This window comes from Rhinolophus hipposideros, assembly GCF_964194185.1.
Source record: "Rhinolophus hipposideros genome assembly, chromosome: 22".
Taxonomy (NCBI): domain Eukaryota; kingdom Metazoa; phylum Chordata; class Mammalia; order Chiroptera; family Rhinolophidae; genus Rhinolophus; species Rhinolophus hipposideros.
The window spans coordinates 13,637,965-13,662,183 of NC_138068.1; the positions used below are offsets into that span (position 1 = coordinate 13,637,965).

At 50.3% G+C, this 24,219-nt stretch overlaps 1 protein-coding gene across 36 annotated transcripts; it reads right to left on the minus strand.

The window, feature by feature from the left end:
* Nucleotides 1–527: 527 nt before the first annotated feature.
* On the minus strand, nucleotides 528–22,445 carry SGK2 (serum/glucocorticoid regulated kinase 2). Of its 36 annotated transcripts, none has more exons than XM_081034578.1 (15): nucleotides 21,994–22,445; nucleotides 17,736–17,815; nucleotides 16,542–16,610; nucleotides 15,863–15,912; nucleotides 15,258–15,315; nucleotides 14,985–15,068; nucleotides 13,985–14,116; nucleotides 12,781–12,875; nucleotides 12,455–12,491; nucleotides 11,377–11,463; nucleotides 10,076–10,171; nucleotides 8,880–9,035; nucleotides 6,782–6,871; nucleotides 3,901–4,085; nucleotides 528–1,415 (listed from the first exon to the last, which is right to left on the minus strand). In XM_081034578.1, exons 3-14 carry the CDS (start codon nucleotides 16,584–16,586, stop codon nucleotides 3,921–3,923), a joined length of 1,095 nt encoding a protein of 364 aa, XP_080890704.1. In that variant the 5' UTR covers nucleotides 16,587–16,610; nucleotides 17,736–17,815; nucleotides 21,994–22,445; the 3' UTR covers nucleotides 528–1,415; nucleotides 3,901–3,920. The 36 variants fall into 36 exon arrangements, with proteins under 36 accessions (XP_080890704.1, XP_080890729.1, XP_080890706.1 ...); XM_081034603.1 differs by having other exon boundaries at nucleotides 12,781–12,893; XM_081034580.1 differs by having other exon boundaries at nucleotides 17,736–17,900.
* Nucleotides 22,446–24,219: the final 1,774 nt, after the last annotated feature.

The window sequence follows — 24,219 nt, forward strand, 5'->3', positions numbered from 1 at the left end:
GAGAAGGGTAACGCGAGATGGTTCTTTCGCTTTGATTAGCCCAGAGTGCCAGGCGGGGAACTCGCCGTCGGGGCGCGCGCGGGCACCCCGCCAGGACTAACGCCCCCGTTAGTGCTGGCCAGATCCTACAGAAAAGTAAAAATATAAACTGTATTCAGGGAGCTGTGAGGGGCCGGAGCTGGACAGAAAGGCGCACCCGATGAGCGGGGATGTGACAGAAGAGTGGTACTCATTGAGGCAAGGCTGGGAAGAGCGTTCCGGGCAGAGGGAACTGCCTCTGCGAAAGCGCCGTCGCTGTGCAAACGAGAAGCCAGAGACCGGGAATCACAAACCGGCCTCCTCCTGCTCTCCAGGCCCTGAGAACATGTGGACTTTTGGGCAACGCCACCGCCTCGCCGGCCCAACCCGACGAGCGCACAGACTTCAGACAGCTTCGATTTGTACTTATGTTTGTTAACACTCTTCAACGTGTACAGAGTGGTCGGAGTTTGGGAATCCTAAAACAACACACACGCACAACTCTTGTTGCCTTTTAACAACTCTTGTCATTGCAAAGTTAAAACGTGGAGGAGGGTGAGAATTCTCTTCCTGGGGACACCGTATTGTGGTACAAAATTGAGTGAATACAACCTCCAGTTAGGGATAAAAATGGAAGGGATGTATTTCCACTGTAGAGAGAGTACGCAGTGCCACTTGAGTGTTGGCACAGGTCTTGGGATCCTTCTGCCTGATGTGCAGTCTGTGTTTGCCGGAAGACCAAAAGCATACCCGTGCAGAGCACTTCTCCCACTGTTGAAGGTTGTAGAAAAATCAAGGGTCTTAGAATCAGCTGCCACCAAGTTCACTTCCTGGCTATGCCTTATACCAGCTGGGTGACCCTGGGCAAATTGCTTGATCGCCCTGAGCACATGTGTCTTGTCTGTAAATTAAGGTTAATAATTTCTAAGTGCTGGCTTATTGTGAGGATTGTAGATTATGTACATAAAACTCAGAATGTGTTCAGTACACATAGGCGTAGCATGATTAATATCATAGTTTTTCTTTATTTTCTATTCTGGTGAAAATGTTGTGCTCTTTTAGTCTTAGAACAGATAGAACGATTATGCGTGTCACAATCCACAGCCGATTGTGTACTTTTGACAATACTATCGTGTTTCTGACAATTACACACTCTTGCTTTTTGCTTTGGGAATTTGGGCTTCTCCCTCATCATGTTCCACATTTGTCAATTAAGATAGACACTATTAAGATAGAAATCAAATCAGAGTGTTTCAGAGTTCTCAATGCATGTCAAAGGGTAACAGTAGCTCTTCCTGACCCAGCTTTGATCTCCAGGAGGTCAGTGTCAGTGTCATTGGCGTGTTCTCCATGGTATTCAGCTTCATGCCTTGTAATTCCTGGGGTCGGGGGCTGCCCTGGAAAAATGGAAGGAAAAGAGTGGGACTGAATTAAGAGGAAAAGGCAATGAAATTACTATAACACACTGACGTAAAGAAAGTTCCCCTCTTGTCCACAAACCAAAAAGCTAATAAGAGCACCCAGAAGTAGGTGGTGAACCACAGTTTTGTGAAAAAGAAAACCACTTTCCCCTGAAATAAAGCAGCATGATCCATCCTACAAGTGCAGGGTATCCTGAATTCAGCAGGTGTTATGTGCTCACATTCTGTCCAGAATTATCCTGAGAAATGACTAATCTTGAACACACGGAGCTCCATAGGTGTCTGGGAAGCTCTGGTCACCAAGCGTGCACCAGCCTCCAGCCCTGTCCCAGGCCTGGGCTCCTCATGGCCATAGACCTGTCAAACGTACAGGGCAGGTGAGGTAGAGCACAGCCTGAACTTGGCAGCCAGGCTTAGACCATGGGCGTCCAGTTGAATGACTCCTTTTCACCACCTAGCTTATTCCGGCCAATTCCTGACTTGGCTCTCTTATTAGAGATTTTGACAGCCATTCCCTTGGACCTAACAACCAGCGTGAGAGGCAGACCAGCACAGAGGTTACATGTGAGAGCCCTGGAGTCAGCTTATGTGGCTCTAAGACCCAGTCTGTCCCTTATTGGCTATGTGACCTTCAGGCAAGGAATGGCTTCTCTGACTCTATTTCTTCATTGGTAAAAGGAGATAGTTTCTACGTGAGGGTGTTTGGTTAAAAACTGATAGTAAAGGGCCGGCGCAGTGGCTCAGGTGGTTGGAGCTCAATGCTCCTAAGTCTGAAGGCTACCAGTTCGATTCCCACATGGGCCAGTGGGCTCTCAACAACAAGGTTGCCGGTTCAACTCCTCGAGTTCTGCAAGGGATGGTGGGCTGCGCCCCTTGCAACTAGCAACGGCAACTGGATCTGGAGCTGAGCTGCGCCCTCCACAACTAAGACTGAAAGGACAACAACTTGAAGCTGAACAGCACCCTCCAAAACTAAGATTGAAAGGACAACGACTTGGGAAAAAGTCCTGGAAGTACACACTGTTCCCCAATAAAGTCCCGTTCCCCTTCTCCAATAAAATCTTTAGGAAAAAAAAACTGATAGTAAACTTGAAAGAGCCTAGCACAGAAACTGGTTCAGCATAGGCTGGTGTTCACTGGCCAATTAAGCCAAAAAGGAGGGTGTTAAAAGGATCAGAAGCTCTCAAAATCATTGGAAAGCTAGAGGACGAGGCTCCAGGCTTCCCAGGAATGATGCCGCAGCACTGATCTGCTGAGGAAATCGCTGCTGCTGCTGCTGCCACCGAGTCCCAGTTGCTGCAATTTGCTCTGTTGCCACTTCTACACCAGGAACTTGTTTTTGTGGGTGCTGTCACCACAGCTACCACATGAAAGAGAGCTTCCAGTCACTTCCTTTTGTCAAAATCTGGCACCGGTACATCCCTGGGCCACAGGTATGGCCTTAGCTGCAGGGGACGCTGGGAAAGTCAGTATCTAGAATTTCAGCTACTGTTTACGTGGAGGTAGTTATTGCCCCTCATCCAGGCTCATAAACTGGGAGATTCCCTGAATATAGGAGGGGTTCAGATGCCAGGAAGACAAACCTAACAACAAATGTCTCATACTACCCACAACAAAGAAAAATAAGAGGATGTTGGGTGGTACTGTATGGACTTGTCACATCTCTGTCATTTTACACTGAGATCAAAATCCAAACACCAAGAGGCCCTCTGTTTGCCTACCCAACATTTCCCCCTTCTCCCTTAGAGTCAGAATGCCTGTGTTATATAGTAATGTGCCAGCTAATAAATCACATATCCCAGCCTCCATTACAGGTAAGGGTGGGTGGCTAATGAGCAGAAGTCACTGGGTGGGGCTTCTGGGAAACTACCAGTTCCTTTCCTCCTTTTGTTCCTGCCCAGACACAAAAGCAGTGGCTAGCACTCCAGTAACCACCTATGATAATGTAGCAACTAATATTGAAGCTGTTTGCCAAGGATGGCAGAGCAAAATACAGGAAGCTTTTGAGTACCTGGTGACCTGTCAGACCAGCCCTGGACCACCTAACACCATTCTTTTTTTTTTTTTTTAAGATTTTATTGGGGAAGGGGAACAGGACTTTATTGGGGAACAGTGTGTAAGGACTTTTCTCCAAGTCAAGTTGTTGTCCTTTCAGTCTTAGTTGTGGAGGGCGCAGCTCAGCTCCAGGTCCAGTTGCCGTTGCTAGTTGCTGGGGTCGCAGCTCACATCCCTTGCGGGACTCGAGGAATTGAACTGGCAACCTTGTGGTTGAGAGCCCACTGGCCCATGTGGGAATCGAACCGGCAGCCTTCGGAGTTAGGAGCACGGAGCTCCAACAACCTGAGCCACCAGGCTGGCCCCACACCATTCTTTATGTGCTGGAAAAAAACGAATCGTTTTAAAGCCACTGTTAATTTCGAATCTCTGTTCCTAGCAGCTGAAGGTAATTCCTTATAGATACCAGTGGTTTCACAGGCACTTCTAGCAATCCATGACGGCATCATCCTCTGGCACATAGGAAAATCCCAGGAATGCACTTGAGGCCCCGGAGCTGCTGGCCACAGTGTCAGGAGTGCAGCCAATGGACTTTGACACGGCTTCCTGGGTGAACTCAGGGTCAAAGTTTTTTAAGTCATCAGGTCCAGCCTGTGAATATAAACCAATGATGAGAAGGGAACAGTGGGGTCAGAACTGCTGAAGGAACCCACAAGCCCTGAGAGTGCCTCAGGGACACCCTTTTTAACTGTCACTTACCCATGCATTTACATTAGTTATTTGATTCCACAAGGCCCAACTACCACATATCAATTCCTCTACCCCCCTGGCGTCCTGCCTGCTCCACATATATTTACTACATATATATTTAAATAGTCAACATATATTTACTGAATGCCTACCAGGCATGGTTCATGGCACTGGGAATGCAGAGAAACGAAATAGAGTGGGCTCTTACTTTCATGGAGCTTATATAGGGAGTAGGAAAATTGGTAATAAGCATGCTTACAAAGAGATAATTTTGGGTGTTAATAAGTCTTATGAAAAAGATAAAATAGGGTAGTATGGTAGAGAGTGACTGGGCTGCTTTAGCTATTTTGGAGGAAGATCTGTGTGAGAGCTTATGAAAATGATCACAAATTCTCCATTCCCATCCAGTGGTGGAGTCTATTTCTCCACCCCTTTAATATGGGTTAGCTATGTGACTTGCTTGGGCCAACGGGACATCACCAAATGTGATGCCATCAGAGGCTTGAAAAACGCACACTGGAAGTTCTCTCTTACTGCACTTGGAGCCCTAAGGCCACCATGTGAAGAAGCCCAGGCCAGCCTGTTGATGTATAAGAAGCCTGCCTCATGAAGGAGAACCCAGTTGTCCCAGCTGCCGGCGAACTGCCAGCTACGTGAGTGAGGCAACTGTAGATCATCAACTGCCAGCTGACCAGCTAGCTGACGACTAACATGAGTGAGCCCAGCAGAGACAACTGCCCTGGCCCAGGCCAAAAAAACTACACAACCATGCCATAGAATCCAAATGAAATAAGCACCTTGTTTGGGGGTGGCTTGTTATAGCGGCAAGAGCTAACTGATACAACCTATCAGTGGAGGAAGCACGGTCTGGGTTTTATGAAGTAAGCAGGTGGGCAAGTGGAAGGGTCTGCAGACCTGCTTCAGTATTCAAGCCGTAGGCTGTGGAACCAAACAGACCGTGGCTTCCAGCTTCTTAAAAGGCTACAGGGCACAGTGGTTCTAGCCCAGGGCTTAGAGTTCCAACCAGAATGTGAATCCTGATTTTGGCCCTTGTTAGTCAGCTGTGTGGCCCGAAACAAGGCAGGCATTTTCTGTTTTTTTACAAATGAAGACACTGATGCTAAAGAAACTTATTGAAGGTCTCACAAGGGGTAGGTGGCAGAACCAGGAATTCATTCACCCCTAGCATGTCTCACTCTGCAGTCCATGCATTGCATTCTACTTCCTCCTTGTCTAGTTTTCTGTATATTATTCTCTCTTCAGGGTGTATGTCCAACATTATCTTCGTCTCTTTTTAATCCCCAGATAAAGAAACCTTGCAGGTGCCTGGACTGTGTGTATCCTATCTGACAACTGATGTCAAGAGTCTGGTGCTCAAAGACACGTTCATGAACAGGTATCTCACCTAAGGAACGATGTAAATAGCGAATAACATTGACAGTGTTGAGGTGTGCAGGCTGCCTGGATGGACGGGCCCTGACACTGCTCGACACGTTACAGGTAGCCAAGAGAACCTGCCATGTCCACCTCAAATGGGGCTCCATTCATTCATACTACCACTGCTCATTAACATTTAAAAACAAACACCTTCACTATAAATGAAAGAAATACAAATTAAAACAGTACAAGAGGCCATGTTTTTACTCAACAAAGTTGCAAAGTAAAGCACAACAACCCACATGCATGCTGCAGAGAATAAGATGACAATTCTCCAGCAGAAGCTACTGGTGGGAAGTAGACGGGCCTTCCTAACACCCAGTGATGGCGGCATGAGTCAAGAACTGAAAAACGTTTACATTCGTGGACCTGTGATTCCCCATCTGGGATCCATCTCCAGGAAAAATCAGAACTCCAGGCAAAGATAGACACTTAAATATGTTCATCAGTACATTGTGATAAAGAAAAACAATGGTAATAACCTAAAATTCACCATTAGGAGCACGATTGAATAAATTGTCATCAACATAGGGTTGAAATAATAGGAGCCACTTAAAATACTTATAAAGTTTTATATGAGTTGGGGAAATAATGACGTAGCTTTTAGCAAAAAAAAGAAGGTGGGGTGGGAGAAGTATCTATCTATATATGACCTATGTAAAAAAAAAAAAAAAGCAAATAGAAAAAAGACTGGAAGGAAACATGCCAGCTATGCTTTCTCTTGGGTAGTGAGATAATAAGCTCTTTCTCCCTGCTGCTTTACACGTCTCTGTTTCACACGCTTTCTTTCTACAATAAATACATATCATTTTTATTATCAGGAAGAAAGCTAACTATAGAGAAGAAAATATCCTTACAGGGCTTGGCTCCGTCTAGGTGTGCTATGTGACACAGAGCACTTTAAAAACTGTAAAGGACTGTGCAATGAAGGTTATTGGTGCTAAAACATAAAGGAGCGGAAGCATGCCTCATCACACAGAGCTGAACTGGCAGTTGTGACGTCTGGGTTCTAGACCCCGTTCTGCCTCTAACTTACTGTGTGGCCTTGGACAAATCATGGAGCCACTTGGAGCCGGTTTTCCCACCTGTAGAGTTGGCAGATACCCTCCAAACTCCCACCGGCCCTGGGTACACAGAACCTGAATGCGGTGACCTCTTACCACGTTGGGGTTGAAGGGTGGAGTCAGCCTCTTGTGATACAAGTCATCCCAGTTTATGGGGCTGAAGAACACATGGTTCTTTATCTCAAGCTGCAGGAAGAAGGTGCTGATCAGAAGCAACCCTCCCCATAGGCACTTGCAACCCACACCCACAAGGCTGGGAGCTCCAACTCTACTGGCCACTGGCTATCAAGGCCTAAAACCTTTACTGGGAAAGTAACTTGCACCTCCAGCTGGTTTCCTAGGACAAAGGGGTATCCCACAGCCAGGCCTCTCCGCCTCGCCATAATCGAGAACCCATGCCCTTCTCCCGCACAGCATTTGTTTATTCCACAACTATGTACTGAGCACATACTCTGTGTCAGCAGCATGGTAAGCTTTGGAGGTATGTCGCTGAACAAGACAGCAGAACCTGCCCTTAGGGTTCCTGGGGGATCTTGGGGATCCTGCTCCACTCTGCCTCAGTGCATCTTGACTCTTCCAGAATGCAAACCAGAGAAATAGACCAAATGAACTCACTGAGGAAGGTTTGGGAGGTAAAGCGCAAAAAATGCTACAGGTTTCCAGGGACCCAGATCTGCATATGTTTCACCACTTCTTCAAATCAATCTTGGCACCAACTGCCTCCAATTCCAGCAAGGCCCTCTCTCTATCAGCCTTTCTCAAAAAATGATTCTCTGGCTCCCTATATCAGAACGCCACGCCCCTGGGCTTGTTAAAAAGCCAGATCCAAAATATTTCCAGAATACCCAAGAAACTGATGACATTGGTTGCCTCTAAGGAACTGGGGGGCTGGAAGGACTTTTTCTGAATATCCTTTGAATTTTGATCTATGTGAATGTATATCTTATTTTAAAAAATCATATATATTTTTTAAGACACAAATTTCCACCTGGAAGGATGGGAGAAGCCTTCCCTGAAAACCCTTTTCTTTAAGCTGGCCCGGGACGGATAGGCAAATGCCCCAAATGCTGTTACATTTCACAGTACCTGGCATATAGGGCTGTTGGTAAAAACAGTTAAAAAGCACTTACTATGTGCCAGGCACTGGCCTAAGTGCTTTGCATATCTTAATCGTTTTGATCTCGGTAGTAGCTATGAGCTAGGTGCTGTCAATACAGATGGGGAAATTTGCCCAAGGTCCTGCAATTAGTAAGCGGTAGAGGAGGCATCTAAACCCAGGTAGCCTGTCTCCTCATCCACACATCTCAACCGCTATTGTAGAAGAGAAAACAAACTTCTAAGGAGAACAGCACTGTGGTCTTTCTTTTATAAATCAGAATGATCTTTTGTTGAGTAGAAAAATGTAAGATTATTTTTAAAGTGCTGCTTTAATAAAAAAAAAAGAATATAATGAACTTGTTAAGGGAATGGACTGTGGAATTATTCATCTCTATACCCTGAGTGCCTTGCTGGGACACTGGCAAGGAGGAAGCGCTCAGGTGTTTGTGAAAAGCAAGTCCAGTCTGCACAGAAGTCAGAGGGAGTTCTTAAAACTTAAATTGGGTCTTACCACTCCCCTCCTCAAAATACCCTAAAGTGTACCACTCTCTTCCTCATTCCCACCACAGGACTCTTGCACATGCTGTGCCCTGTGTCTGGGATGCCCCCTCCCAGCTCTGCATACATGGTCCCTTTTCATCCTTCAAGTCTCAGCTTAATTGTCACCTCCTCAGAGAGGACCTCCCTCCCTGACTATGCCAGTGTGAATGCACCTCCTCCCATTACTGATGATCTCAGCTCATTGTTTATCTCCTTCCTGATATTTGTCATACTCTATAATAACTGTATATGTCTGTTTCTTGTCTGCCCTCCCCCAATAAACTTAATAAGGACAGAGACCCAGTCTATTGAATCCCTAGCACCTAGTTCAATGTCTGGCACATAGTAGGTGCTCAGGAAGTATTGGTTGAATAAAACAACTAGACTGGAGGTCGTAATCAAGTGGCAACAGCTATGAATTTCCAAATGAATGAATTAGCAGTGCTTGGTTTTACAGGACAGCTGGATGAGGGTCATTGTGCTTCTGAGCTGCCTCTACAGGAAGGTGAGAGCCCAAAGAAGGGCCACTTCTTTGCTCCACTGCCCGGTCACCTACAAAGTCTGCTTTAGAGCCCAGCCGCTGCCTCTGGTCCTTGTGGAGAAGGGCTTGCAGGAGGTCACAGGCAGCCACCGTCCGGCCCCCAGGGATCTGTAGCGGCTGGTGCAGAATGTTCTCATACATCTGGGATATGTCTTTGCTGTAGAAGGGTGGCTGGTGATAGAGGGAGAGAGCTGGAGGATCATGCATGTTCGAGGGCACAGGTCGCAGGGAGACGTGGAGAAAAGCTGGGTAGCTGGAAGGATTCAGCCAGACCCGTGTACTGTGCAATGGCTCACTTGGAAGACTGGAGAGAGACAGAGACCTCTGGGCTTCCAACACAGTGGAGAGGGCTGCTGGGAAGGCCGAGGGGTCTCCCCCCGCCAGTGTGAGGCCTAGGGACCTCCCAGGAGCACCCCTATCCCACCTCTCTTAATCTAGCTTGTGCACCAACTTTGCACTTGGCAAAGTTAACACTTTCCCCTTCATCATTTCACCCCTGCCTCATAACCATGCCTCAAGACAGTAATTTTTCAGATGAGAAGACAGGTTCAGAGAGAATAAGCCTGTGACATAGCTCGGAAGAGAGCCGGGTCCCAAACCGTATGTGGGGTCCATCTTCCTTGATGTTCTTCCTCCTACCTCCTCTGCCAGGTCTTCCTTCTCCAGATTCCACAGAGCCTGTTCCTTCATCTTCATATCCACCTCTCTCTCTCTCTCTCTCTCTCTCTCTCTCTCTCTCTCTCTCTCTTTCACACACACACACACACACACACACACACACACACACACACACACGCATTACATTCCCATGACTTACTTATTTCCCACCAAGCTCTCTTGGTAAAGCCACCCCAGCATGAAGCCTGACCTGGAGCGAGTCTACAGCTGCCTCCAAGAAGCAGGCAGCCTAGGCTTCGGTCCAGGGCTGGTGTCACAACCTACCAGCACTGTGACTTGTCTGGGTCTCAGTTTCCCTTTCAGTACAATAAGAACAACTCCATTTCCTGCACCAAGGGAGTAACATGGGACATGGTGTATTGAAAAACATATGCAATCCTTGTATTCACTCTGGCATCAGCTCCATTCGCGTGGAGTGGAGAGAGGACTCGTACGGTTCCTTGAAGAGTCTGAGCAGGTGACACAAGGGAGAGACCCGCTCCCATCTCTCCCCAGAGCCAGAAGTCCCAGGCAGACAGCTCCACCCCACTTACCAGGCCGTGCAGCATCTCGTAGAGAACAGCCCCCAAGCACCACCAGTCTACCGCCCGATCGTAAGGCTCTTTACGAAGCACTTCCGGAGCCAAGTACTGTTGAGGGGAAACAGGCTTATCTGAAAGACCCTCAGTCTGTCTCCCCACTTGTAAACAAGGCCCTTGGAGGAAAAGATCATGGAAGAGATAACTCGTTGGGGCCATGTCTGCTACACAAGCCAGGGGGCCATGTCCCCTGCTCCCTGCCCCTGGCAATGTCTCAGGAAGAGATGGTTGGGCTGTCAGGCTTTGGGAGGTCAGTTCTGTCCAGCGGACACCCTGTCATACACAAACACAGACAATGGCTCCTGCTCAGAGAGGTTATCTGTCCATCGGCTACCCTAAAACCAAATTGAGGAGACCCAGCTGAGATCTAAAACCCGGCTTTTCAAGCATAGGGAGAAGAACAGAGCGGCTAAAGTCTTGCCCCCCATGCCAGGTCGGGAGGAGTTTCCTCATCCTGCAGCCTCAGTCCCCACCCCCACGAGAGCATCTGGGAACCCCTTTGGGTACAAGGTCCAAAGGTCAAAACAGGTGGGAGTTCAAAGAAAGGTTTGAACCCCAAGGCTGCAGGGAGGCCTTGCCAGGACAGATAGCCATGGATGAATTAATACAGAGACGCACACATTTTAACCCTCCAGGCTCTTGGTGGCTGGAAGAGGACAGGAGACCAGTGTTTTGCATTTGCACGCCCCCATCTTAACTGTCAAGCCAGGCCCTCCTGTTGCACATGAACTTCACCTGGTAGGGCAGTGCTGTCCAATACAGTAGCCACTAGCAACCAAACACTTGAAAGGTGGCTGTTCTGAGCTGAGATGGGCCATCAGTGTAAAATACACACCGATTTCAAAGACTTAGGGAAAAAAAAGAATAAAATGTCTGAACAATTTTATATTGTAGGTTGAAATGACACTGTTATGTATGTAGGCGTTGGTTAAAATATATTATTAAAATCAATTTCACCTGTTTCTTTTTACTTTTTAAATGTGGCTGCTGGAAAAAATTGTAATTTGCATATATGGTTTGCATTTCTGTTTCTATTGGACATCACCGTGACAGAGTCACCAGTAGCTGGCCGGGTCCTAGCAGGGCCTTGAGCTACTGCCCCCATTATACAGATGAGGAAACCAAGGCAGAGTGCACGGGCAGCTCAGGGGACGTGTTTGGGTGGAAGGAGCGCGCCCCCTCAGGTATAACCTGTTGGCTCTAGAATCTGCACTTAACCACTCATGGCTAACCCTCTCCTAGGAGGTTTAGCTCACCTCGGGGGTGCCACAGAATGTGGACGTGGTCTCCTCCGGCTCTACCCCTTCCTTGCAAAGGCCAAAATCCGTCAGTACCACGTGTCCCTGTGGAAGAGGGAAGGCAGGGGTCAGAGAGTTGTCTAAGAAAGGTATGGCCAGGCCTAACCCTAAAGCCCAGATGCCGCACCCCAGGGCAGCAGCTATGGGTTCCATGTCCCTGGCACAGGCTGGAGGCACCACTCAGAGACCCAGGGCTTCTGGACTAGATGCTGGGAGCAGCACAGGGGACAGGGTGGGGAGATGGCAGACCACAGTGTCACCAGACTCAGACCTATGCCCTATAACAGCGGCAGCTCAGAATGCCCTTCCTGAAGGGGCTTGGTGGCAGCAGCCCCTGTGACAGAAGGCTAGGGACCCAGAAAGCAGCCATACCCTGTGGCAGCTGGGTGGGTGGGTGGCTGGTGGACGTCATGGAATGAGTGGATACTTCAGGGTTCTGCCCAGTTCTCCTCTTTAAGTGCTGTCACGCCCATGCCCCCATATGGGACACTGCCCTCACCCAAAGTTATGCCCCTCCCAAGGGGCTCTCCCCACCCAATGACTGACTGATGTAGGGACTCAAAGGCCTAGCCTCCTTGCCTCAATTTGGAACGGCCATCTCAGCTCAGGCCCTCCTCGCCCCTGTACGCTCAGCGGAGGGCTCACTTGCTGTGCCCAATCCCGCCTCTTCACCCCGTGAAAGCAGATCTCTCGATTACCTTCTGCACCCAAAGCTTCACCTCAGAATCTATGTCCGGGAAACCCAGTCTAAGACATAGAGGGACTACAAAATCCACCAGCCTCCGCCTGGCTCCACCCCTGCTCCCCACAGACCTCGTGTACATATGTGTGCACATGCACGTACATGTGCATGTGGTCTCGAGTGCGCATGACACACGTGTACACACATGTGCACCGGTATGAGCATGTGCACACACACACACTTCAATGCATCCCTATTCGTATGTATGCATGCACAATGCACGCACACCCGTGCACACACTTGTGGGTACACAGCACACATGTGTAACTATACACACACCCCCACATACACAACCTGATAGTCCAAGAGTATGTTCTCCGGTTTCAGGTCCCTGCAGAAAACAAGAGGAAAGTGCACTGTGATGGCTCCGCCCCTTAGTGAGGAGAGCTGGTCCTGGAGGGAGGACTAATGGTAGAGGCTCACAGAGATGTCAAGGGAGAGCCCAGGGGGGACGGGTACCTGTCCTAGGGAGGAGGAGGCTCCCAGCCTTCCCCGCTTGTAGATCCTTCTCAGACAAAGGACCAAGTTCACGGGGATTTCATCACGATTTAGGGACCCCCACACCCCTGGCTGTGGAGGCAGAGGGCGGGGCCTGGCTCTGAGCCACAGGCAGGCCTCACCTGTAGATGATGTTGAGGGAGTGCAGGTAGCCAATGGCACTGGCCACCTCGGCGGCATAGAACCGAGCCCGGGGCTCCAGGAATCTGCGCTCCCGCTGCAGGTGGAAGAAGAGCTAGAGGCGGGGGAGGTGTGTGAGAGGGTTTCCTGGGGGCTCTAGCTGCTTGAGTGCAGGGTGGGGGGCAGCTGGCCAAGTCACCCCTTCTCTGAGCTGCAATGTACTCAGATGACAAAGGGCATGCCGGGCTCCCTCCCCACAGAGCAGTCGTGGGTGTCCAAAGAGTCAGCAGGAGGATTCATTAGTATGGATTCAGCACCTACTGTGTTCCAGGCTCCAAGCCAAACCCTTTCACATGTCTTATCTCATTTAATCCTCAAGATCACGTTTAAAGCAGCAAATATGATGCCAGTTTCACCTAAGAGGTACCTGGGAGGGGCTGAAGCCATCAGGTGACTTGTCAAGGTCAACGGAGCTCACCAGTGGCAGAGCTGGTGTTTGAAACTGGGTGGTTCAAAGACGTGTGTTTCCTCCATCCCAGATGATAAGATTATTATGGCTGAGTCAAACTGAGCCCAGGTTAGATCTGCCCATGGGCCAACTGCTTTGGTCTATTTTGTTGTCATGGAAAACTCTTCACTTCCACCAGGGGACTTAAGGATACAGGACAAAAACTCCCCCCTTGGCATCAGGCCAAAAGGCATGTGGTCGCAGAGATTACATTTGGGGTCCCTGAGGGGGCCCCACTAAATTTTGCCACTTGCCCAGAGAGACAGCGAAGTCCAGGATGGAGCTCAGCTTATCTAGCTGTGCTTCTGAGTCACCAGGTGGCCTCAAGTCTCTGTTCACCACAGGGACTGGTTGGTTACCTCCACCCAGTGGCCTCTGGTGTACAAGGGGAGCAATAGAAATCTCGATCACAATGCTCCTCGGCCATTGACCTTTCCCAGATCCACCGAAGTGAGTCTAGACAACTTTGTGGGAGAAAGTTAATAAAGACCTGCGTTCCAATCCTGGCTCAGCCAGGTACGGCTGGGTGGCCTAGAGCAAGTGAGTCAGCTCCTGAGCCTCAGTTTCTTCAGCAACAAAACAGGTCTGTGGTCATGAGGCAGTGAGAACATTCCGGAACCTGGTACACAGTGGGCATGTGGGATGGGCAGCTGACAGCTAAGCATTAGCCCAGGGTAGCTTCCTGTGGGCCCACCTACCTCTCCCCCATTGACATAGTCGAGCACAAAGTAGAGCTTCTCGGGCGTCTGGAAGGAGTAACGCAGGCCCACGAGGAAGGGGTGCTGCACGTTTTTCAAAAGCACATTGCGCTCTGCCATGATGTGGTTCTGCTGTGGAGTCACACAGACAGGAGTCCGTGTCACAGCCCATGTGGCCTCCCTGGTGGGGGCTGCCCTGCCCGGGATCTTCTCATGCCCCTCCTCAAACGCCCACTGTGGCTCCTTGTTGCCCTCAGAGTCAGGCCCCACTCCTTGCCTAGTATTCAGGGTTCTGTGTGGGCAGTCCCCATGGGTGCAGCTCCAGCCCCTGGATCAGAAACCCCTGCACCCCCACCCCCGGGTGACAAGCAAAGCATATGGGATTGCTGCACACATGAGTCCAGCACAGCCTTTCTTTGTGCTGTTTCCCCTGCCTAGCCACCCTCTTTTTAGACCATCTAAAGAGTCCTACCTTCAATGCTAGCGGCAAGGCCACCTCCCTCAGGAAGACCTCTCCTACCCACCCCCTCCATGTCCGTTAACCCTAATTCCTTCTCCTGAGTCCTCTGATTTGATATTCAATCCTCTCTCAGCGCCTGCTCTCTCCTCGGAATGGGGTTAGACTTAAAGAGACTCAAATCAGCTGAACATCTGGAACTCCAAGATGGCTGTGGCTTGAAGGGTCTTTGGAGAGTATAAAGTGTGACCCCCACATTGCACAGATGGGGAGGCTGGCACCTAGACAGTGCAGAGGATTTGTCCACGGTGGGGCCCTGAATTTCCCAGGGGGATGCAAAGAGCTGGGACTGGGTCCTCCTAAAGGTCCTATGGGTGAGGGCCTTGAAAAGAGTCAGCACCCTGGGTACCACCTGACCGCCTGCTGTGACCCCCTCTGTACTCGGCCCATGGGCCTCTCATAATTGGGGCCCATCTTGGGAAGCCACCCTAGGCTGGGGGTTGAGGAGCAGGAGAGGAAATGCCTATGCCCAGGCTCTGGTACCTCTTTATTCTTTAAGATGGATTTTTTCTGCAGCACCTTCACTGCATAGAACTTCCCGTCGGACTTGCGCTTGGCCAGTAGGACCTAAGTAGAAGCACAAACGCAAGGTCCCTCAGGTGACTACTCCTCGGTTGGCCCCCAGCTCTAGCTCTGTGTCTGTCCGTGATTCTGCCGGTTGTGGACTCCCTCTTTGCACATGCAAGTGACAGGCAGGGGACGGAGGAGGCTGAAGAAAAGGAGACACAGGCCTCCTACCCTCACCATATGACTCACCTTCCCATAGTTCCCTTTGCCAATGACCCTGAGGAAGTCGAAGTCGGTGGGCCGGGCACTAGGGGAAGAGGCGAGAACACGGGTCAGCATTTGCAATCTTGGGAAACCTCATCCTGAGATCCACACCAGGCTTCTTTTTCTCTTTGAAGCTGGGGAATACAGGAAGCTTTCCAAGACCCAAGCCTCCCTGGTGTTGAAGAATGCCATGTTCTCCTAACCAAGAGGGTGCTTGTAATACTGGCCCCTGCCCCTGGGGATCTCACGATTTAATAAACAACATGCAACGTGGGGAGAAAACCAGACAAGACTGCAGAGAAGGTAAGGGATCTGGCTTCAAAGCCTGAGAAAGGTCTGGGGGTGGGAAGGTGCTGATAATGAAGACTTTGGGGGGCGGGGATGTCCCAGGCACAGGCCCCGGGCATGGGCGAAGGCTGGGGAATTTGTGGGAGATAAAGCTGGGGGTCGTCCTGGGCCCAGAGGGCAGAGGGTCTTGAAACTAGACCATAGAACTTGGATTTTATTCCCAAGGCATGAGGAGCAGGGATGAGGGGAGCCAATTATGAGGGGAGCCAGCGAGGAAAGTTGTTTGAGAGACCAGAACTCACTTTGGGTTGGCTGAAGGCCCCAGGTTGATGTTCCCATTGGCTCTTGAGAGCTAAAGACATTTACAAAAAGAGGCGATTAAGATCAGTAGGTCCCCACTCCTTGACCCCATCCCTTTTCCCTGGCCCAGGCCCCGATGCCTTCTCCCTCCCTTCCACCTTCTCTCCTTCCCTCCCTCCCTCCTTCCCTCTCTCTTTCCCTCCCTCCCTCTTTCCTTCCCTCCCTCCCTCCCTGCCTCTCCTCCCTCCCTCCCTCCCTTCGTCTCTCTCTCTCTTTCCCTCCTTCCCTCCCTCTGCCCACCCATGCACCCATCCACTATCTCACCATGCTTCTCACAACAGCCTTGGGAGGCTGCTGGCTGTCATGCTAATTGTGAGCACGAGGAAACTGAGGCCCAGAGAAGAGCTGTCCAAGGACTTACGGGCAACCCCATGGGGATGGGAACCCAGGTGTTCTCAGGGCCAATCCCACGATTTTTCTACCTCATTTACTTCTTGAAGCCTTTCCCAAGTCTCTTATTTACCCTGCAAATGGCCCACTTCTGTGAGCTCAGAGCGCCTCTTGTCCGCCCCCCCAGTCCTGTCTGGGATGGCCCCCCAGGCTGGTGCGTGATTCTGTAGATTTCCTCAGCTGTGGAAGTGAGCCCCCTGGTGGTGGGTGGGGGAACCAAGACCCACTCACCTGTGGACGAGGGGTCCCAGCCACGCTAGTGCTATGGTCCGCCATTCTGTAACAGTGCTCAGGTGGATACTGGGGGTACAAAAAGGAACAGGTATGCGAGAGATGGCTGCAGAGTTAGTGTCACCTGGCTAGGGCTTCAGGCACTGCTGCCCTTGCCAGCCCTCACCAACCCGATCTGTGCTCCTATCCCAGAGGCCAGCAACCTCTGTATGGGACAAGATATGATATTCCCTGGACCCAGGCTCTCTATTGAAACATCTCTGGAGGGAAGGAGGGAGCACGGTCGGGGGGCCGCCCAAGCTGAGTCGTCAAGGGTTAAGGATGGATAGCCAGGGTACAAGATCCCTGTGAGCCCAGGCAGCTCCAGAAGTCCAGGATGACTAGGGCTGGAAGGACCCTAGCAGAGCATAAAGTCTGAACCCTTGCTCCCATTTCACAGATGGGGAGCCTAAGGCCTAGAATGGGACTTGCTTAGGGTCACACAACTTGTGAGGGGCAGGCTGGGCTCCCCAGGCTCCCATACAGGCATGCTGCAACCCTGAATTCCTATGGACAGCCCCAGACTGGGCTCTGGGCTATTATCTCTCTGCCACAGGGACTTCTGCCTAATGCCCCTGGAAGAGCAGCTGCCCTGGAGGCCTTGGGCTGGATCCACAGAGAGACCGAAGCCTGGCCAGTGTCTGTTTGTGATCAAACAGACCTGCTGGTCTGTGCAGCCAGGAGCAAGCAGTGTCTTTCCTGCCCCGGCCCAGCAGGGTGGAGGAAGCTGGCACACCTAGGCCTTGGCTCAGGGCACCCGGGGCCCCACAGCCTTACCCCTGCTTGGAAGGGCAAGGCCCAGAGCCAAGATCTCACCTGGCAACCCATTGGCTTGCAGGGACTGCTGGGTACTGGGCATCCCAAGACCACAGCCTTGGCCCTCTGTGGGTAGACACTGCCCACCTTTATTTACAAAGGGGCTCCTGGAGACTCTACCCCATGGCCTTCTTGGGAGCTGAGAAAGTGACCACAGGGGAAGGGAGGGAGTCACCCAGGCCAGGCTGTTTGGAGAGGCCCAGCCCTGCGGAGCCATGAGAGAGTAAGCGGCACAACAGCCCGGTGTCCCCTCAGACAGCCCACAGAGCTGCCACACCCTCTGCTCTGCTGACCCTGATGGCCCCTCTGCCAGGCCCTGGCCTCCCCGGCCCCACGTACCTGCGGCAGCCTGAGGAGAGGCCGCTGAGAGAACCAGCAGTTGGAGTCCGAGGACGGGCAGCGGAGAAGAGAGCCTCTCTCTGTTTTCCCAACAAGGGCCAAAGTGTCTGTGCCTGGCGCCAGCCTGGCCCCAGCTCGCAACTCCGGGCAGCGGCGAGGTGGCTGCTGATGTCATTCAGGACCCAGCAGAGCTTAAGATGGGACCAGAGACCTCTGTTCTCGGGGACATCGCCTCCCCCTGCGGGGTGGGCAACAGCTGCAGGAGAGCCCTGGAGACTCTTGGGGCTTGTTAGAGTGTGTGTGAGTACGTGGGTCAGGGTGTGTGTGAGATTGTTATGTGCAGGCGGTTTGTGCACAGATGTGCTTGTTTGTTGGTGTGTCCGTGTGTCCCTGGATGTCAAGGTATTTGTGTCAGTGTGTGTCTGTGTGAAGATGACGGCATGTTCTGTGGTCACTGTGTGTCACAGCTGGATAACTGTCAGTGTATTTTCAGTGTGCGTGTATGTGCTTTAGGGAGTCTCTGTGTAGTGTGTCAACATGTCAGTGTGTAGATTTACATATGTGAATATGCTTGTGTGTGTACGAGTGAGTCTGCATGTGGGTGTTTACATCTGTGTCTACTGATACGTGTGTGGTACAGGATAACCACCTGTGTGTGTGTAGGTCATTGGGTCCATATTGCTGTATATTGGGAAGTGTGTGTGTGTGTGTGTGTGTGTGTGTGTGTGTGTGTAGGGGGTCTGTCTGTAAGAAGATATGCTCCCTGGGGCCTACCCAGACCCAACATATAACATCTGGGGCTGAAGATGAGGTCCCATGACCTTAACCACGGCAGCTGAGAGCCCTTCGCCTCCCAAGAACCTGCAGGTGTTCCAGAGGAATCTGGAGCCCATATGCCCGGCTCCATCCAGCTGGCGTTGGTCTTTGACTGCCAGCACTTGGCCTTTTGGCCCTTTCCCTGCTGACCCCTCCAGGGCTCTGGCCTGCTGTCCCCAGGGCAGGGCCAGTTGTCCCACGGCTCTCTGGCTGTGTAAGAGGCAGGAAACACGGTCCCAGCCAGTGTCTTGGCTCATGAAGTTTTTGCTGCCTGATGTGATCATTAGTTACTCACGGGGTCCTTCCTCTCCCCTGGAGTTCATGAGGGGTGTTCTGGGGAATGAAGGAGTTGACAGGGCCTGACACAGCCCCTGCCCTTCTGGAACTTTCTATGTGGCCACCACATGCCACACCCAGACCTCTGCAATTCACCTCAGTGGAGGAATCCGTGGGGCTAGGGCCAAGAGGGTTGGTGAGGGAGGGACTTAAGCTCAGTGATCTTAGGGGTTCTCTGTGGGTTCTGAAGCACAGGGTGCCTGGGGGTATCAACCGAGAAAAACCCAAATGAACAATATCAGAGCCTTCCATCTTCCAACAAAATAGAAATGTTGAACCAATACACAGATGGGCAGGATGTCATGTTGACAAAACACATACCCAGAACAAGGACATTTCTTTTCCATAACAAGCCCCGCATGGGGCATTCTCTCAGCAGCACTGTTTAGAACAGGAAAATAATAGCGACAATAATAACAACCTAAATGTTCCACCACAGGCCACTTTGGAATCCCGCCTGCTGTAATAGCTCCCTCTCTCTCTCGACCTCACATCCCCCTCCAGGCACTGTCCATTTCTCTGTTCCCCCTTTCAGTTAAACTCCTTGAAAGAGTTGTCTGGACTCAGTCTCCATGCCTTTTCCTTTTCTCTCTTGAACCCATTACAAAGAGGCTGTCAACCCCACATGCCACCAAAACAGTGGGCCAGTGACCTCTGTGTGCCAGCACCAGTGATGAATCCTTCATCCTTCTCTCACTCATCCTCTCAGACGGAGTTGACACACCCACTTCCCCCACTTGGCTTCAGGAGCTCCTGGTTTTCCTCCTATCTCACTGACTGCTCTTCCTCCATCTTTCTGCTGGATTCTCCGGTCTCCTTAGACACTGGCCTGTCTCAGGACTCCACCCTTGGACCTCAGTCTACTCTTGTTCCCCAGTTGATCTCAACCAGTTTAAAGGCTTTAAGTACCAACTACACTCGACAATTCCCAAATGTGTCTCCCTAGTCCTGATTCTCTCCTGAATTCTGGATTTCTATGCCCAACTGCTTCCTCGACACTTCACTTGTTAGATACTCAGAGGCCCCTCAATCTCAACATGTCCAAAACAAAAAAGTGTTCACTCACATTCCTTCTCCTCTGCCCCAGCCTCCTCCTTCCATCTCAGTAACGGCACTACCACCTACTCAGAAGTTCACGCCAGCAACTTGGAATTCATCCTAAAAACCTGCACCCTCACCCCACCTCCACTCCACCATGCAATCCCACTAGCCGCCAGCTTTCAAACACATGCAGAACCACCCCCCCCTCGCACTAACAACCCCCCTCGCATCAGTGCATGGATTACTGCCATAGCTTTCCTTCTGATTCTTTGTTTCTATTTTCATTCACTACCATCGTTTTCCACCAAAAGCCAGAGTGACTCTTTTAAAATGTAAATCAGGTCATGTGACTTTGTTGCTCAAGACTCCAGTAAGTTGCCATCACCTGTAGGGTCAAAGTCCAAGTCTTTACTATGGTCTAGGAGATTCCATCCGAGCTGGCTCCCATCTCCATCTCCACTTTGTCTCCACTGCTCTCCCCCTCACGACGGTCTGGGCTCTGGGGTTTTCTTGCTGGCCCTCTGGCCTCCTGCCCCTGGCACTTACTTTTCCCTCTTCCTAGAATGCTCTTCCCCCAGATAGCTGCATAGCTGGCTTCCACTAACTAATGTCACAGACAGGCCTTTTCTGATTACTGGTGACCGATTGTCCTGGTTTGTCTGTGACTTAAAAGCTTCCTGGGATGTGAAACTTTCAGTGTCAAAACGAGTACAGTTCTGAACAAACCAGGATGGCTGGTCACTCTACAAACCCAAGTCTGCTCATTCCCTATCCACTTTTTCTGCTTTCTATTTTACTTCGTAACACTTATCACTCTCTGACACCTCACGCAACTCTTTATTGTCTGTTTCAAATGAGAACATCAGTGCCATGAGGGCAAAGACTTCTCTTGTTCACTGTTGAATGCCCCACAGCTAGAATGGGGCTTGGAACAAAGTCGGTGCTCTGTATATATTCAACTAGTGAATCAAGGAATGAATTGATAAGATAAATGATAGGACGTGTGTAAAACGGAAAATTACCCAACAACAAACAAAAAAAATATACAAGCCTACATAAATGGAAACAGAAACATATATGTACTACGGTGTCAAGCAAAAAAAGCAGATTTCAACATGGTAGGTATACCAGGGCTACCATCTTTGTAAAGGAAACAAAAAGACCTGTATGCACATGGACATTTGTGTACAGCCACAGAAAAAAAAGCTGGAGGGCCATGACCCAAGGTGACAGTGAATCAGCTTATTTTTTTTTTAATCTTTGTACCATTTTGTAAAGTTTCTTGAGGTGTTGCCATTCACATAATACGTAGGTACTAAGTCCTGGTGGAAACTTTGACATGCCCATTGCCCACCATCACCCTTCCCATCACCTTGACTATGACTCCCACACTTGAGCAGCTCTCTGCGCCTAACGCTTCTTGCTCCCTTTTCTGCACCTGCTTCTTTTGTCCACACGCTACTGTAATTGATTCATTTACACGCCTGTCTGCCCAGTGCAGGCCAATGACATACCAATGACAGTGTATACCAAGTGCCAGCTTGATCCGATTTTATTCCCACAATGCCATGGGTTAAGAACTATCATCATCCCTGTTTGAAGGAGGGCACCGAGGCTTGGGGAGGTACAGTGACGTGATCAAGTCACAAAGCTAGTAAATGACATAAATGGGATTTGAACACAGGCAGTGCGACGCCAAAGCCCATGGCCTGGAATGTCAGGAAGAAGTTAGGAATTTAGAAAAGGAAGGTGTGAAGTTAGTGGGAAGGAAGTGAAGATGTAAATGGGTTCATTAGGAAGAAAGAAAATCAGGCAACTGAGAAGGCAGAGAGTTAGTTAAGAGGGAAGGAAGGAGGGAAAGGGGAAAAGAAATTAGGAAAGGAGGAAACAAGGAAGGGAGGGAGAGAAGAGTTAGGAAATAAAAAGGGAATTAGAAAGGAGAGTGTTCGGAAGGAAAGGAAGTAAATAGGTAGTTAGGAAGGAAGGTAAGTAAGGTAACCAGTTAGTCAATTTGGCAGACCAGCAGGCTGGCAGGCAGGTGTCTGCTAACAGCTGAGCCTCTCACCTGAAAATCCTGGGTCCCAGCTCAGGTCCTGGGGAGCAGCCCCGAGCACAGCTCTGCCCTCCTGTCTCTCTGCATGGTCCCCCCAATCCTGAATTGCCGGAACAACCTTTCCAGTCAGGAGCGATCTGTCACCCACTCGCTCAGGCTCCCAAACCAGCTCAAGTTCAACTTCCCAGTTCTGCCAGCTGGGAGCTGGCTGCAGGGCCTTCCGGTTACTAATTAACTGCTGGACCTGAATCACGATGCTGGCTGGCCCGACTGGCTCCTCCACGGGCCCTGCCTTGGGGACCCTCTGAACTTTTAAAAGCTACTGTACAACTTAAGTTGCGTGACCTTGGGCAAGTGACTTCACCTCCCGGAGCCTCATGGGAATTGGTGATGATGGTGCGTGTCCTGCCTCACAGGGAAGGCCTCTGGGGTCCCTTTCAACACCGTCATATTTCTATTCTCTGAAATCTCACGCTCACCTTCCCAGGTCCAGCTCAAGTGCTGACTCTCCCACATAGCCTTCCCTGATTTCATCAGCTGAATCCCTTTCCCTGTCTCTTAGAGCCTGGAGCACTGACCACCCAAAGGGCTTGTCTCATACAACTCTCCCCTCCTCACTGCCCCTGATGGGACCACCAGCCTCGGTGGTTAGCCCTTTCATGGACACCTCCAGGGAGGGACAGCTCACACCCTCCTGAGTCAGCCTCATGCCTGATACCTCTGGCACTCTCTTGTGTAGCCTGCCACCCAGAGCTCTCTTGCTATGGCATTGCCAGCACCGTCCTGGGAGGAGAACCACGGCTGAGCTGAGACCCAGGCCACGCTCTACCCTTCGGAGCCCTCAGTAACCAGGGCTCAGCTCTCCCCACCTCGCATGGAAGGAAGACTTTCCCTGGTTGATCTGAAGCTGCCCAGACTGAGGGTTCTAACTCAGGGCAAATTCAAGGCCTGGCCTGCCGGCCAGGTGAGAAAAGCTCCACCCAGTGACCCCTCCTCAGGAGGCAACTCAGAGTGTGACTGCCACGCCGCTTCCTCCATTGCCTTTTCATTAAAATGTCAACGGCTTCCCAGTCACGCTAGTGCTTTTAAAACTGGCTCATCTCATGTGCCCTGAAGGAGCCCGCATGCCCCACTCCCCACCTCCACCACTCCACCCATCAGCATGGGACTGTCCCCCACACGTCCAAAAGCCCAAAAGCGGCAGCAGCTGGCTCAAGTGCACCAAGCAAATCACAGCCCCAGGTCCTGCCTCTTTCCAGAGCTGTCACTGTTTCTGTTCCACCAAGCTCCTCCTCCCCTGCACTGCCAAAGCCGGTTTTTAAAAAAGCTCCACACGAATGGTATTGCTAAAACCAAAGAATTCCAACATATGGAAGAATGTAAAATAAAAACTGGAAGCTTCTCCTCCGACCCATCCTCAATCTCATTTCCAGAGATAACAGCTGTTTACTAAACAGTGACTATCTTTCCAGACTTTTGTGTTATATCCTAATCTACATCTCCTATACTTCCCCTCCCCCCAGAAAATGGGCTACACTATACATCTTGTTCAGCCACTCCTTTTTTTTAAGGAGGGTGCAGCTTACAGTGGCCCATACAGGGCTCGAACCAGCAACCTTGGTGGTGCCAGTACCATGCTCGAACCAACTGAACTAATCCGCAATCCCTGGTTTTAGTTCTTATATTTAGGCCATCGATCCATTTTGAGTTCATTTTTGTATGTAGGCATCCAACTTTTTTTTTTCCTCACATGTGGAAATACAGTTGTCCCAGTACCATTTCTTGAAGAGATTGTTCTTTTCCCCCATTGAATGGACTTGACACTCTTATCAAAACTCAACTGGCCATACACGCATGGCTTTATTTCTGGACTCTCAATTCTATTCAGTTGGTCTTTATGCCAGTATTACACTGGTTTGACTATTTTATCTTTGCAGTCAGTTTTGAAATCAGGAAATCTGAGTCCTCCAACTTTGTTCTTTTTCAAGAATGTTTTGGGTTTTTTGGGGCCCCTTGCAATTCCATATGAATATGAAGATCAGCTTTTCTATTCCTGCAAAAAAGGCCATTGGAATTATGGTAGGATATGTATTGAAACTGTAGATCATCTTTAGTACTATTGACGAATTCTAACTGTTCAGCTTGACATTTCCCCACCTGAAGGTTTCATGTTATTTTAAAAACTGAGGGCTGCATTAAATGTTCTGTCATTGACCATTTGCAAACTGTCAAGGAGCA